The sequence below is a fragment of the Arvicanthis niloticus genome, chromosome 5 (assembly GCF_011762505.2).
Source record: "Arvicanthis niloticus isolate mArvNil1 chromosome 5, mArvNil1.pat.X, whole genome shotgun sequence".
Lineage (NCBI taxonomy): Eukaryota > Metazoa > Chordata > Mammalia > Rodentia > Muridae > Arvicanthis > Arvicanthis niloticus.
The window spans coordinates 11,403,180-11,419,046 of NC_047662.1; the positions used below are offsets into that span (position 1 = coordinate 11,403,180).

General features: G+C 40.8%; 1 protein-coding gene across 1 annotated transcript; it reads left to right on the forward strand.

Moving 5' to 3' along the window:
* Positions 1 to 1,994: 1,994 nt before the first annotated feature.
* Positions 1,995 to 15,163, forward strand: LOC117709249 (oogenesin-1-like). The gene is made up of 4 exons (XM_034503490.1): positions 1,995 to 2,057; positions 12,595 to 12,905; positions 13,371 to 13,955; positions 14,581 to 15,163. The coding sequence occupies exons 1-4, from the start codon at positions 2,028 to 2,030 to the stop codon at positions 15,161 to 15,163; spliced, it is 1,509 nt and encodes a 502-aa protein (XP_034359381.1). The 5' UTR covers positions 1,995 to 2,027.
* Positions 15,164 to 15,867: the final 704 nt, after the last annotated feature.

Below are 15,867 nucleotides of genomic sequence, written 5' to 3' on the forward strand. Positions count from 1 at the left end.
GAAAGAAAGGAAGGAAGGAAGGAAGGAAGAAAGAAAGAAAGAAAGAAAGAAGGAAAGAAAAGAAAGAAAAGGCTAGCCTCGAACTCAGAGATCTCCCTGCCTCTAACCTCTCAAATAAAGTAGAAACTTTTAGCTTCTTTGGAAAGTTAGGTATGTCAAATGATGTTTTGCTGGGGCACACATGTGAAGGGATGTCTTGCTAAAGCAGACATGTGACAAGATATCTTGCTAAAGCAGACACTTGAAAGAATTGTTTCCTGCAACAGACACAGGTGAAAAAAAAATTGGCTATAGCAGACAAGTAAAGGGATGCTTCATAAAGGAGTAAATACACAGCTGCTGGTTCCTGCCTGGTGTCTGCCTGCTGAGAGGACTGGACTGGAGCTGCTGCTTCCTGCGTCTTGAGCTACTTTGGGCTGCCTTTAGGGTCTGTGTGCCCAGGAGCTCAGGACATCATTCAGCACACCTGTCCACAGGGACATGTCTGAGTCAGAGGGGTCTGGTAAAGCACTCAGGTGCCATATATTCATGCTATGCCTTAGGAAGTATACGTCTCCCCCATCCCAGGCACCATCACAAGGCCAGAGTCCCTGCTCTGCAATAATAGAGGACTCAGTGTGCCCTGTTGTACTCTCTAGAGGTCTCAAGTCCAAACACTCATCGGTCTCAGCAAATGGAGGCTCTTATAAGAACTGACCCAGGTACAATTAACCTTTGTCCCACCAGGGGCCAAACCCTGCTCTTTTGAATCTCATTTCCCTTTAGAAAGGTTATTCAGGAGAAGGTAATGTGAGCAGCCTCTTGTCATGGCAAAAAGACACCAATCACCTATAAAGGCCCTCAAAGGAGACAGTCCTACTGTCATAGGCCCAACAACCCAGGTTCTGCTTTCCACACTTTGAGTCTGCCAAGCACAGACTGAGGAGAATCTCTGAAATGTATGGCATTACTCTTTACTTTTGAAGTTGTTACAAGGTCCTTTGGGACATTGGCCTTTAGGATACTAATTTGGAGAGTGAGGTAGAAGTTTTGTGAAGTAGTGACCACCTGGCTTCACACCCAGACTGTGTCTGAAATTTGAAAGTGAACCAAGACATGTAAGTTTCCCATAAGCAGCTCTGGAGTCATGTGACTACACAAGAGTACTCTGAGAGACTGTGAATCTGAGAAAGACATGCCAGCGAACCCTTCTGCTTACATCACTTTCCCTCCTGTCCTTTCTCATTTCTCTTTCTGTGGGTAGCTATGGACTATGCACACTGAGACAGGATGGTTTTGACTTCAAGACCAGTCTGGGCTCTGTGGAGAGACTCAAGTGTCAGAAATCAAAACAATAATGAATGTTGGGAAAGCCTACACAGGAGAGAAGAGTAAGATTTACCAACTTGGTTCTTTCAATCTCATTTTCCATGAAGTGCTGGAGCACAGAGTATACATAGGAATCTCTGGGCAGGGTGAGTTCTTATCAAGGATGCAAGAGACTTTCCTACATGCACCATGTTGGCCTGAAACAGCCATTGTCGTGGTTTCCAGCCGTGTCCTCAGTCATGCCTATGGTAAGACCCACAGGCCTCAGACTACCATGGTATGAATTGTGACAGCAAAAAACCGAATGCCGTGTCCTGGGGGTTTACCTCAATATATAGTTAGAATGAGTTTGGATAAGTGCCTTATGCTCCTAGTCTAAGAGTGGGCTTGAACTCAGAGATCCACCTGTCTCCACTTTACAAGTGTTGTGATTAAAGGCATGATGCAAACCACTTGGCTTCAATAAATCAGTTCTTGACTATCACTCTGGTCTAAGATTCTTCCTGTGTACAAATCTGATCCAAGTTATCTACACCATCCAAATCTGAAAATGAGCAATAACTGAGTTGATACTCAGTTATTGAATCAGAAACAAATATTGGCAGGGAGGGTGTGGCTACAAAGGGAGGGTTCAGCTGAAAGCTATATAAAGAGGCATAGCAGGCAGAGAAACTCTCTGTCTCTTGGAGCCTGGAGTCACAGCCTTCCCCTGCCTCAATATGGTGGTCTGTCCCCAGTGTCCAGATGAAGTAAGTCCCTCGGCTCCATAAGAATACCTCATCCCACAAAACCTAGTCTAGCCTTGTCCTCACTTGAAATTTTGTTTATATGATTTTTTACTTACTGGTTCTTCCTTTTTGAGATGAGTTCTCTCTACATAAGATTGCCTGGATATATTTTTTGGCTAATATCCACTTATCAGTGAGTACATACCCATGCATGTCTTTTTGTGTCTCAGTTTCCTCACTCAGAATGATATTTTCTGGTTCCATGCATATGCCTGCAAAGCTTATGATATCCTTAGTTTTAATAGCTGAATAGTATTCCATTGTATAAATGAACCACATTTTCGTATCCATTCTTTGGTTGAAGAATATCTGGGTTCTTTCCTGCTTCTGGCTATTATACATAAGGCTGCTAAGAACATAGTAGAATACAAGTCCTTGTGGGATGGCAGAGAATTTGGGGGGTATATGCAGAGGAATGGGATATCTGGGTCTTCAGATAGAAATATTTCCAATTTTCTGAGGGATCTCCACACTAATTTCCAGAGGGGTTGCACCAGTTTGCAATCCCACCAGCAATGGAGGAGTGTTCCTCTTTCTCCACATCCTAGCCAGCATGTGCTGTCACTTCAGTTTTTGATCTTAGCCATTCTTGTTGGTGTAAGGTAGAATCACAAGGTCATTTTGATTTGCATTTGCCTGATGACTAAGGACTGTGAACATATCTTTAAGTGCTTCTAAGGCATTGGAGATTTTTCTATGGTTAAACTGGGGGAAGAATTGAAGAAGCTGAAGGGGAGGGCAACCTCATAGTTAGACCAGAAGTCTCAACTAACCTGACCCCTTAGAGCTCCAAGAGACTGAGCCACTCAACCTGGCAGCATACACATAGCAGAAGACTGACTGGTCTGGCCTCAGTGGAAGAAAATGCATCTAATCCTGGAGAGAATTGAGGCCACAGGGAAGGGAGATGCCTGGTGGGTGGTGGGGAGGGGAAGCCCCCTCTCCAAAGGAAGGGAAAGGAGGAATGTGATGAGGAACTGTTGGAGGGTGACCAGGAGTGGGGGGTGGGCAGTGAATGGACTGTAAATGATAAAATTCAAAAATAAAAAATAAGACTGGCTTGAAACTCAAGGAGATTCTCCTACTCACCTGAGGTCTACTTCACCAGAATATCAAAGTGTGTTTTCAATTACATCTAATTATCAATTAGGTCACTGTGGTTTCTGCTGGGGGGTGAGGGGGTTTTTTTGTTCTTGTTTTTGTAGACAGTCTCACTAAGAATGTTAGGATAAACTTGAATTCAAGGCCCTCTAGGCTGGAATGTCAGATGTGAGTTACTCAAGTGCCTTGACTACTGATTTTTATGTCATGCTAAGCTTGGCATTCTTAGGTGTGCCTTAAATCTCAGCAACAGCAAGGCAGAGGCAGGCCGATCTCTGAGTTTGAAGCTAAACTGATCTATATAGTGAGTGTCAAAACACCAAGGGGTTATATGTGTCTTTAAAAATGAAAATGGGGGGGGGTGGGGCTGGGAGATGGCACAGTTATTAAGAACACTGAGTGCTCTTCCAGAGGTAATGTGTTCAATTTCCAGCAACTACATGGTGGCTCACAAACATCTGTAATGAGATCTGATGCCCTCTTTGGGTGTGTCTGAAGATGGAGACAGTGTACTCACATATATTAAATAAATAAATGAATAAATAAATAGATAAGTAAATAAATAAAGCAAAACAAGCAAACAAACATAAAATACCAAAAACTAGTGATATTTGTATCTCCTCACTAATACATAGTCTCTTATTTTTATGGAACTCAGGATGCCCTTAAACTTGTATGAAGAGACCTGCATATGTGTGTTTGTGAGTGTATGTATTTATGTATATATATATGTGTGTATATATATATATATAGATATGTATTCCCGTGTTTATATATATGTACATTTATGTGTGTGTGGTGTATATGTATGTGTACAGATATGTGTATATATTTGTATGTGTCTCTTTGTGTTTATTTAATATACTTTATATCCTGATCACAGACTCTCTCCTCTCCTCCAATACCCACTCTTTACTGCCACAGGGAGGGAGAGACTGGATGGTCTCTGAAATTGATGCCAGCAGGATTCATAAACCAACTTTCAAAACAGCCATGGATAAGTCCATGTCTCAATAAAGCAAATCAAACAAACAAAATCAAACAGGGCATTTCCATCTGCTGATTGATACATGGGTTCTTCTTTTCAAGAATTCCAAAGTGTGCTCAAAATTGCAGGAAGAAGCCTGCCTCTTGTTATTAAGAGAAATCTGATCATCACTTGAAATTAAAATTTCTGCTTTGGGGGAGGGGGGATTTTCTGTTAGTTTCTGCAGGTCTCTGGTGCTGTAAAAGTAACCAATTATGGCATTGAGCTAGTGAGCCTCCTGCCTTCAGCATGTGGATTATAATCTCCACCTCATAGTCTCTTCTTTCTGGATGCTTTATAAACAGTCAAGGCCCATGACAATGGCTACTGAAGGTTTACTGACTTTAGTGTTTCTTTCCTACATCATTTAGCTCTGTAGCTTGCAGAGCTCAAGCTTGGAGTGTTTGCAATACTTTCTCCAGAAGACCAGTATGGGTGATAATCAAAGATTAGTGTCAATAACTAATGATGGAAATTTATGTTTTTTGTTTTTTATTTTTATTTTTATTTTTGAGTAAGCTTATAAAATTATGTTTTCTTTCTTTTTGTTATTTTCTTTAATCTATTTTTTACACTCCAGATTTTATCGCCCTCCCAGTCCACCCTCTGACTGTTTCACATCCCATACCTCCTCTCCCAACCCCCATCTCTACCCACCACCCCAGGAGACCTCCCCACTCCCTGGGGCCTCCAGTCTGTTGAGGGTTAGGTGCATCTTCTCTGACTGAACCCAGAGACCCAGTAGTCCTCTGCTGTATATTTGTTGGAAGTCTCATATCAGCTGGTGTATGCTGCCTGGTTGGTGGTCCAGTGTCTGAGAGATCTTGGGGGTCCAGGTTAATTGAGACTGCTGGTCCTCCTACAGGGTTATCCTCCTCCTCTGCTTCTTCCAGCTTTTCCCTAATTCAAGGACAGGGGCCAGCAGCTTCTGTTTATTGGTTGGGTGTAAATATCTGCATCTGACTCTTTCAGATGATTGTTGGGTGGTTCTGAGGGCAATCACGATAAGCATCTTTTTTGTGAGTGTTCCATAGTCTCAGTGATAGTCTCAGGTTTTGAACCTCTCCTTGAGCTGGATCTAACTTTGGGCCTGCCACTGTTTTCTTCAGGCTGTTCTCCATTTTTGTCTCTGCAGATCTTTCAGACAGGAACAATTATGGGTCAGAGATTTTGGCTGTGGGATGGCAACCCCATCCCTCACTTGATGCCCTGTCTTTCTACTGGAGGTAGGCTCTATAATTTTCCTCTCCCCACTGTAGGACATTTCATCTAAGGTCCCTCCCTTTGAGTCTTGAGAGTCTCTCACCTCCCAAGTCACTGGTACATTCTAGAGGCTACACGCCCCCCACCACCACCTCCTACCTCCCAAAGATGGCTGTTTCCATCTTTTGTTGGCCCTCAGGAATCCAGTCCTTTTCCCCCACCCAATATCTGATCATGGTCCCCTCTTCCCCACGTTCCCCATCCCCTTTCCCTCACATATTGCTCCCTCCATCCCCCCTTGTGGTTTTTTTCTACTCCTTCTGAAGTGGAACTGAGGGGTCCTACTTGGGCCCTTCAGCTTGCTGAGCTTTTTGAGTTCTGTGGACTGTATCTTGGGTATTCTGTACATTTTTTTTTTTTTTTTTGGCTAATATCCACTTATTAGTGAGTACATGGTACGCATGTTCTTTTGGGTCTGAGTTACCTCAGTCAAGATGATATTTTCTAGTTCCATCCATTTGCCTGCAAAACTCAGGGTGATATTGTTCTTAATAGCTGAGTAGTATTCCATTGTGTAAATGAACCACATTTTCTGTATCAATTCTTCTGTTTCAGGACATTTGGGTTATTTACAGCTTCTGACTATCAGAAATAAGACCGCTATGAACATAATGAAACACATGCCCCTGTGGCATGGTTGTGCGTGTTTTGGGTATATGCCCAAGAGTGGAGTAGTTGGATCTTCAGGTAAATCTATTTCCAATTTTCTCAGAAAACTCCAGATTTATTTCCAGAGTGGTTTTACCAGTTTGCAATCCCACCAACAGTGAAGGAGTGTTCCTCTTTCTCCACATCCTCACCATCAGGTGAGATCACTTGAGGTTTTGATCTTACCCATTCTGACTGGTTTGAGGTGGAATCTCAGGGTCATTTTGATTTGCATTTCCCTGATGACTAAGGACTTTGAACATTTCCTTAAGTGTTTCTCAGCCATTCCAGATTCCTCTGTGGTGAATTCTCTGGTAAGTTCTATACCAAATTTTTGATTGGGTTGTTAGGCTTTTTGGTGGTTAGCTTCTGGAGTTCTTTATATAGTTTGGATATTAGCTCTCTGTCACATGTGGGGTTAGTGAAGATTTTCTCAATCTGTACATTGTCTATCTGTCTTATTGACTATGTTCTTTGCCTTGCAGAAGCTTTCCAGTTACATGAGGTCCCATTTATCAATTCTTGATTTTAGAGCCTGAGCCATTGGAGTTCTGTTTAAGAAATTTCCCCCTGTGCCAATGAGTTCAAGGCTCTTTCCCACTTTTTCTTCAATTAAATTGAGTATATCTGGTTTTATGTTGAGGTCCTTGATCCACTTGAACTTGAGCTTTGTGCAAAGTGACAAATATGGTTCGATTTGCAGTTTTTTACATACTGACAGCAAGTAAGACCAGCACTATTTATTGAAGATGCTTTATTTTTTTTTCCATTGTATATTTTTGGCTTCTTTGGCAAAGGTCAAGTGTGTGTACGTGTGTGGTTTTATTTCTGGGTCTTGAATTCTATTCCATTGATCAACCTTATCTGTCTCTGTACCAATATCATGCAGTTTTTATCACTATTGCTCTGTAGTATAGCTTGAGGTCAGGGATGGTGATTTCCCCATTAGTTCTTTTATTGTTAAGAATTTTTGATATTGTGGGTTTTTTGCCTTTCCAGGTGGGTTTGAGAATTGCTTTTTTTTATATCTTTGAAGAATTGTGTTGATATTTTGGTGGGGATTGCATTGAATCTGTAGATTGCCTTTGTTGGGTGGCCATTTTTACTATGTTAATTGTGCCAATCCATCAGCATGGGAGATCTCTCCATTTTCTGAGATCTTTTTTGATTTCTTTCTTGAGAGACTTGAAGTTATTGTCATACAGGTCTTTCACTTGTTTGATTAGAGTTACCCCAAGATATTTTATATTGTTTGTGGCTATTGTGAAAGGAGTTGTCTCCCTAATTTCATTCTCTGCCTGTTTATCATTTGTATAAAGGAAGGCTACTGATTTATTTGAGTTAATTTTATATCCAACCAATTGGCTGAAGTTGTTTCTTAGCCGTAGAAGTTCTCTGGTAGAATTTTTGGGATTGGTTATGTATACTATCATATCATCTGCAAATGTGATACCTTTACTTCTTTGCCAATTTGTATCACCTTGATCTCTTTTTGTTGTCTTATTGTTCTAGCTAAAACTTCAAGTACTATATTGAATAGCTATGGGGAGAGTGGGCATCTTTCTCTTGTCTCCGATTTTAGTAGGATAGCTTTAAGTATCTCTGTATTTACTTTGATAATGGCTGTTGGTTTGCAGTAAATTGCTTTTATTATGTTTAGGTATGGGCCTTGAATTCCTTATCTTACTTTTATCAAAAAGAGGTGTTGTATTTTGTCATATGCTTTTTTCAGCATCTAAGGAGATGATCATGTGATTTTTTTCTTTGAGTTTGTTTATATAGTGGATTATGTTAATGGATTTTTGTATATTGATCCAACCTTATATCCCTGGGATGAAGCCTAATTGATCAAGATCAATGACTGTTTTGATGTGTTCTTGGGTTCAGTTTGCAAGAATTTTATTGAGTATTTTTGCACTTATCCATAAGTGATTTTGGTCACAAGCTCTCTTTTTTTCGTTGAGTCCTTGTGTGGTTTATGTATCAGACTATTTATGGCTTCATAGAATCAAATAGATAGTGTTCCTTCTGTTTATATGTTATGGAACAATTTGAGGAATATTGGTATTAGGTCTTCTTTGAAGGTCAGGTAGGATTCTGCTCTAAAGCCATCTGGCCCTGGGATTTTTATAGTTGGAGTTATTTTAAATAAACTCTTCTACTTCCTTAGAAGATAGGAGCCTGTTTAGATAGTTTACCTGCTCTTGATTTAACTTTGGTATGTGGTATCTGTCTAGAAACCCATCCATTTCATCTAGATTTTCCAGTTTTGGTGAGTATAGGCTTTTGTAGTAGGATCTGATGATTTTTTTTTTAATTTCCTTCATTTCTGTTGTTATGTCACCCTTTTCATTTCTGATTTTGTTCATTTGGATACTGCTTCTTGGCCCTTTAGTTAGTCTGGCTAGGGGTTTACCTATCTTGTTGATTCTTTCAAAGTACCAGCTTTTGGTTTTGTTGATTTTTTTGTATACTTTTCCTTGTTTCTATTTGGTTGATTTCCTCCCTGAGTTTTCTTATTTCCTGCTATCTACAGCTCTTAGGTGAGGTTGCATTTTTTGTTCTAGAGCTCTCAGGTGTGCTGTTAAATTGCTAGTATAGGATCTCTCCAATTTCTTTACCTGGTTACTTAGAGCCATGAATTTTCCTCTTATTACTGCTTTCATTGTGTCCCATAAGGTTGGGTATGCTGTGTCCTCATTTTCATTGAATTCCAGGAAGTCTTTAATTTCTTCATTTCTTCCCTGACCAAGTTATCACTGAGTAGAGAACTATTCAGTTTCCATGGGTATGTAGGCTTTCTGATGATGTTTTAGTTGTTGTTGAACCAGTCTTAGGCCATGGTGATTTGATAGGATGCATGGATGCATTTTAATCTTCTTGTATCTCTTGAAGCTTGTTTTGTGACCAATTATATGGTCACTTTTGGAGAAGGTACCATGAGGTGCTGAGAAGAAGGTATGTTCTTTTGTTTTAAGGTGAAATGTTTTACAGATATCTGTTAAATCCATTTGGTTCTCTATAAGTTTCACTGTGTCTCTGTTTAGTTTTTGTTTCAATGTCCTGTCCATTAGTGAGAGTGGGGTGCTGAAGATCCCCCACTATTATTGTGTGGGATTGTGAATGTGGGTGCTCTTGCATTTGGGGCGTAGATGTTCAGAACTGAGATTTTCATGGTGGATTTTTCCTTTGTTGAACATGAAGTGTCCTTTTTCATCTTGCTTGATCACTTTTGGTTGAAAGTCTATTTTATTGGATGTTAGGATAGCAACTCCAACTTGGTTTTTTGGGACCATTTACTAGGAAGACTTTTTTCCATTCTTTTACTCCGAGGTAGTGTTCTGTCTTTGTTATTGAGGTGTGTTTCTTGTATGCAGCAAAATGTTGTATTGTGTTTGCATATCCAGTCTGATAGTTTATGGCTCTATGTCTCTTTATTGGTGACTTAAGTCCATTATTTTTGAGAGATATTAAAGACAGATATTGTTAGTTTCTGTTATGTTTGTTTTTGTAAGTGGCATTATGTGCATGTGGTTCTCTCCTTTTGACTTTGTTGTGAGATGATTAATATTTTGTCTTTTCTTTGGTGTAGGTACTTTCCTTGTGTTGGACTTTTCCTTCTAGAATCCTCTATTCTTCTAGATTGGTAAATAGATACTGTTTAAATTTGGTTTTGCCCTAAAATATTTTGCTTTCTTGATCTATATTGATTGAGAGTTTTGCTGGGTGTAGTTGCCTAGGCTAGCCTTTGTATTCTCTTTGGAGTCTGCATGACCTCTGCCCAGTCTCTTCTGGTTTTAGTGTCCATGTTGAGAAGTATGGTGTAATTCTGATTGGTCTACCTTTATACATTACTTGGCCTTTTTCCCTTGCAGCTTTTAATATTCTTCCTTTGTTCTGTGCATTTAGTGTTTTGAGTATTATGTGACAAGAGGATTTTCCTTTTGATCCCATTTATTTGATGTTCTATAGGTTTCTTGTATATTTATGGCCATTTCTTTCTTTAAGTTGGGGAAGCTTTCTTCTCTGATTTTCTGGGAGATATTTTCAGGTCCTTGAGTTGGGAATCTTTGTTCTCCTCTATTCCAATTATTCTTAGATTTGGTCTTTTCATTGTGTCCTGGATTTACTGAATGTTTTGGGTTAGGAGTTTTTTATGTTTTGAATTTTCTTCACAGTTGTGTCCATTTCAACAGTATCTTTTACACCTGACAGTCTCTCTTCAATCTCTTATATTCTGTTGGTGATGATTACATCTGTAATTCCTGACCTCTTTCCTAGGTTTTCCATTTCCAGAGTTGCCTCCATTTGTGTTTTCTTTATTGTTTCCACTTCCAGTTTTAGGTCTTAGATTGCTTTATTCAACTCCTTCACCTGTTTGATTGTGTTTTCTTGTATTTAATTAAAGGATTTATTGGTTTTCTCTTTAAGGACTTCTACCTGTTTACCTGTGTTTTCCTGTATTTCTTTCAGTGAGTTTTTTATATCCTCCTGAAAGGACTCTCTTATCTTCATGAGATAAGATTTGAGGTCAGCTTCCTGATTTTCAGGTGTGTTGATATATTCAGGGCTTTATGTGTTGGGAGAACTGGGTTCTGATGATGCCCACATATATTAGCTTCTGTTGCTTGTGATCTTGCACTTGCCTCTTGCCATCTGGTTATTCCTGATGTTTGCTGGTCTGGGTGACTCTGTCTGGAACCTGCTTCTTTTGTCCCTGGCTTGCTTCAGGTCTCATGGTAGGGCTGTAGCCCTGGCTGTATCAGATCTCATGTGGGGTCTTCTGACTGTGGGGTCTTCAGAGGGTCAGAGAAGCTGCTGATCTCTTGCCTTGGCTTTCAGTCTGTTGGGTCAGTTTGCCCTGCATGTCACAGAGCCCCCCTGGGATGTCTTTAGACTGTGGTGTTTCTTGCCCAGTTGCCTTGTATGCAGAGAAATTCCTGTGATGCCTTCAAGCTGTAGTGTCTTCAGGGGAGCAGAGAAGCTGGTTAACAGTTGCTCAGATGCCCTGTGTGCAGTGGGTCTCTGGGATGCCTTCAGGCTGTAGGGTCTTCAGGGAAGCAAGTTAGCTAGCCATCTATCCCAGCAAAAAGCACCAGACAGAAGCAGAGTAGAATTCAGCTGCCAGGATTTTGGGGTTGGGGGTTGGATCCAAGGCCACTGGGCTCCCAGGGGCAGCTGTGAGACTTCTGGAGGGCCCTTATCAGATGCCCTGAGTACAGCATATCTCCTAGGGTTTCTCAGGCTGTGTTGTCTTCAGGGAAGTAGACTAACTTAGCAGTCTGTTCAGTAGAAAGTGCCAGCCAGAAGGCTAGTGATGAGAATTTCAAAGATACATTGACTTATTCTGTTGTGACCCATACTCTGCCTCAACACTTTGGGGCTAAGTGCTCTGGTCAAGAGAGAGAGTGGGGCTCTTGGGGCAGGAGACGAGAAGAATGAGGACAAGACAGGGTGTGATCAAGTCTCTAGTCTCAAGTCTCTTTTATTGAAGGGAATTCTGAGGTATTTATACGCTTTTGCCACGTGCCTTATAGGTGCGGGAATACCATGTGCCTTGCAGGTGTTGATATGACGTAAGCCTTACAGGCATGGATAGCATGGATAGCACATGCACTGTGCGCCTTGCAGGCTTGGGTACCTCGTGGGCCTTGCAGCTGGGGACAGTAAACATCAACACAAAATATGTGGGATATCAGAGTGTGCTTCAGCTGTTGTAGGCTATTGAAAACCAAATCTCTTACCAGGGTATATGGTTCCAGATGGCTGCAAAGATAATCTAGCTGCTTTCTGCTAAAGTCGGCTCCAAACATTATTCAATGCACTGTAGCTAGATAAATAGAGAGTGTAGAAAGATTGGAAACTGTTTTTTCTTTACTTTCTTTGAGGGCCTGGAGAGCTAAGCACAGTCTATTTATCATCAAACAACTTACTGAGCCTTCAGGGTTCCTGGTGATCCCTTCCTAGTGGGATGTTTTGACCACAGCTGTGGCTACAATTGGATATGGTCTTTAGGAACTAGGAAACATTGGAGAAGCTTCACACCACTAGAGACAATTGTGGCTTTAAAACCAGCACAGGCCAGACCAAGCAGTTCTGGATTAGACCTGTTGCTGTGGCCCAGGCTGAGCAGTAATGGAACACACATGTAATCTCAACACTTGGGAGGCACAGGCAGGCAATTCTCTGTGGGTCCAGGCCAGTGTGGTCTCTAAAGCAAATTGCAGGACAGCCAAGAATACCGGTAGTTCTATAAAGACCCTGTCTCAAATAAATAAATAAATAAATAAATAATTTTTTAAAATTAAAAAAAAACATAGGGAAAAAAAGATGCTCAAATTAATAAGTTGAGTTCTCTGTCCTCATCAGTAGTGATTTAGTCTTCACACTTCCCTGTATGGGAAGAAGCACTTCCTAAGTTTCTTGTCATTCATGGTATATTTTTCCCTGCTTTCCTAGGATGACTCTAAAGAAAAGGTCACAATGAACTTATACTCTTCACCCACCCTCCTGAAGCTGGCAAGTCAGAGGCTACTGAGGGAGGAGGCCTTGGCCATTTCTGCTCTCAAGGAACTGCCCAGAGATCTATTCCCAGTGATATTTGAGGAGGCCTTCACTGGTAGATATACAAAGATCTTGAGAGCCTTGATACCTTTATGGCCCTTCCCATACCTTTCTAAAGGAACGCTGATAGAAAACTCCAACCTGGAAACTTTGAAGGCTGTGCTTGAGGGACTAGATATACTGATTGCACAAAAGATTCATTCCAGGTAGGCAAGACCAGCTTGGGTAAAGGTAGGATCTCTGGGTCTAAGAAGGAGCAACTAGGCACAGGGAATATTTGGCCAACCATGGATCAGAGGCTTCTGATGGCATGAGCTTAGAGGGGTAAAGAATCTTAGGAGAAGTCTCAGCTATCTGGGCAAATAATGGCTAATGTAGACAAAGAAAAGAGTAGGTACACCCAGTGAGGAATGGGCCTTTCCGTGCATGCCTCTAAAGTACAAGAGAAAAGACAATGGGATTAAGGGGACTAGAATAAAGGGAAGTAAGACAGGGCTAAAGATATCTCTTTTGCAAAGGATGCTATTCAGTAACTGAGCATGAGTCTCTGGGTTTGATGATAGGCACAGGAAAAAAGCAAAGTTTTTGAAGAAACAGCTAAAGTGTGTGGAAGACAATCAGACTGTAAAATATATCTTCTCTTATGAGACTTATACTCATTTCTCCCACAGTAGGTGCAAACTCAGAGTGCTCAATTTAAGGAATACACACCATGCTTTGTGGAGGATATATGAGGGATCCTATGAACATGAAGGCTTACCAGAGTTCATGACACAGAAGTATCCGGTGGAGAACATTCCTGACTGTAGAGAGAATAAAGAATTGACTGTGACAGTAGACCTCAAACTCAACAAGGATGGAATGGATGAATCTGCCACATACTTGTTGCAGTGGGCCCAGCAGAGAAAAGATTCCATTCATCTATGCTGTAGGACATTAAGGATTCATGGCTTACCCAAAGCTGTATGCAGAGAAATCTTCAAAGTTGTACATACAGGCTGTATACTTGATCTTGACTTGAGTTTTTTGTACCCAGAAGACATAGATTTTCTTATTCCCTACCTGACCCAGATGAACAATCTTCTCACACTCATGCTAAACAGCATCAGAAGTGACTCTAGTATGGATGATGATTATGAAGAGCTTGATGAGAATATGAGCAGGTTGATTTCTTCATTTCCTATATTCCGCTGTCTCCAGAATCTCTATGTAAATGATGTCCCCATTCTAGAAAACCGCCTGAAAAAATGCCTCGGGTAAGGAAGGATCTTGATGGTTCAACGGACCATAGAAAACATATCTTATTTGATTTTATTTTTATTTATTTATTTATTGACAATCTAGGGAGTCCTTGATAATCTGGCTACCATAAACATAGCACTGTTAGAGTCAAAGAATAACATGTGCTCCATGCTAAGATATGTATGACCAAGCATAAGCATGCCTCTAATTGCTTCTGTATGAATGATTTTGAGTCCAGAAATGGGTTGGGTAGATGAGAAATATGCAACACTGAGGTTCAAAAAGACATGATCATGGTGTTTGGATAAGCAGTAGTCTGAGAACTTGTCAAAATAGCATTAGGAAGTTGTTGAGTTTTGTTTGGGGTAGGTAGTCCTTCCTACATGCACCATGTTGGCCTGATACAGCCATTGCTGTGGTTTCCAGCCATGCTCTGATTCATGCCCATGCTGATACTCACAGGCCTCAAACTAGCATGCTATGAATAGTGTGAGCAGACAACAGAAGACCATGTCCTGGGAGTTGCTCTCAATATATAGTTGGAATGAGTATGGGAGAAGTGTCATCTGCTAAGCTGTCAATCCCTCCAATGCTCTTCAACACTATTTGCCAGAAAGCAATAACTTGTTCTCTCTCCAGGTGCCTGAGGAAGCCCTTGAAGATTCTTTCCATCACTGGTTGTTTCTTATTACAGTTGGACTTTGATTACCTGCACTACTGCCTGAATATTTCTGAGCTCAAATATCTGAACCTGACTGCTACATATTTATTTCATATAGACCCTGATAGTCTTGGATTTCTCCTTGAGAAGGTCAAAGATACATTGGAATCCCTGGAATTGGAGTTCTGTATGATGGAGGAATCTCATTTCAGTGCCATTTTGCCTGCCCTAAGCCAGTGTTCCCATCTCACAAAGGTCAATTTCTATAATAATGAACTTTCTCTGCCTTTTCTGAAACAACTTCTACACCACACAGCCCAACTGAGCCAGCTGACCTATGAGGTATATCCTGCCCCTCTGGAGTGCTATGATGACAGTGGTGTAATACTTTCACACAGATTAGAAAAATTTTGTCCTGAGCTTCTGGATATAATCAGGGCCAAAAGACAGCCCACAAGAGTCATATTTGCTACAAACCAATGTTCTAACTGTAGTGGGTCATATGTTTATGATCTGGAGACCCAACATTGCTTATACCAGAAAGAACTACTGTCAGATTGATTGTGGGACAGAGAAATGAAAGCTGAATATTGGGGATGGATGAAATCCTAAGTGAATGTCCATTGCTGATAGGAACATGGATATGTCAAGCACCTCAACGTCTGAGACACACTGGAAAGACATTCCTCTGAGCTAGTGCATGGATGTTGCATCTGTAGAAAGTATCAAGCAAACTTTTTTTTTTCTCTAGGATTGCTGTAGTTTGAGTGTGTTACAATAGAGGCACCCTTCCATGAGGAGATTGTCTCCTTCTGGCAATTGCATACAATAAACGTGTTGACTTTCTGGGTTGCAAATATGTCTCTGTCCAAGCACACAGCCTACTCATTCTCAGCATTTCTGTACCTGTGTCTGGTTTCTTCATTTCTCATCCCCATAATAATGTCAATCTAAGATCTGTACAGTTTATTGCATCCCAGGAACAGGTCTCATAAATGGGACCCAGAGTACATGGTTCCACACATAGCGTTTAATGTTCGGGAAACAAATTAGTATGTAGTACATTCAGATCACAATAGGTGAATTAGATATGGAGAACAATGAGATGAGTGGGGAGGTTTTTTCTGGAGTTGGGAAAATGAAGACCAAGTGAGTGCTAAGGCAGGCACATTTCAGAAACTGTAACCTTGTATTTAACCCTTGTTGGGTAACAATATTTGAAAATTAAACACACAAATCTGCTATCATAATGAGAAGGACATGAT

Excerpts from the sequence above, each read along its gene's own strand:
- LOC117709249 (XM_034503490.1), top strand. The coding sequence starts at position 2,028 with ATGGTGGTCTGTCCCCAGTGTCCAGATGAA. Across the intron at positions 2,058-12,594 it reads GTCCCCAGTGTCCAGATGAA|GATGACTCTAAAGAAAAGGT; the intron begins GTAAGTCCCTCG and ends CTGCTTTCCTAG. Across the intron at positions 13,956-14,580 it reads CGCCTGAAAAAATGCCTCGG|GTGCCTGAGGAAGCCCTTGA; the intron begins GTAAGGAAGGAT and ends TTCTCTCTCCAG.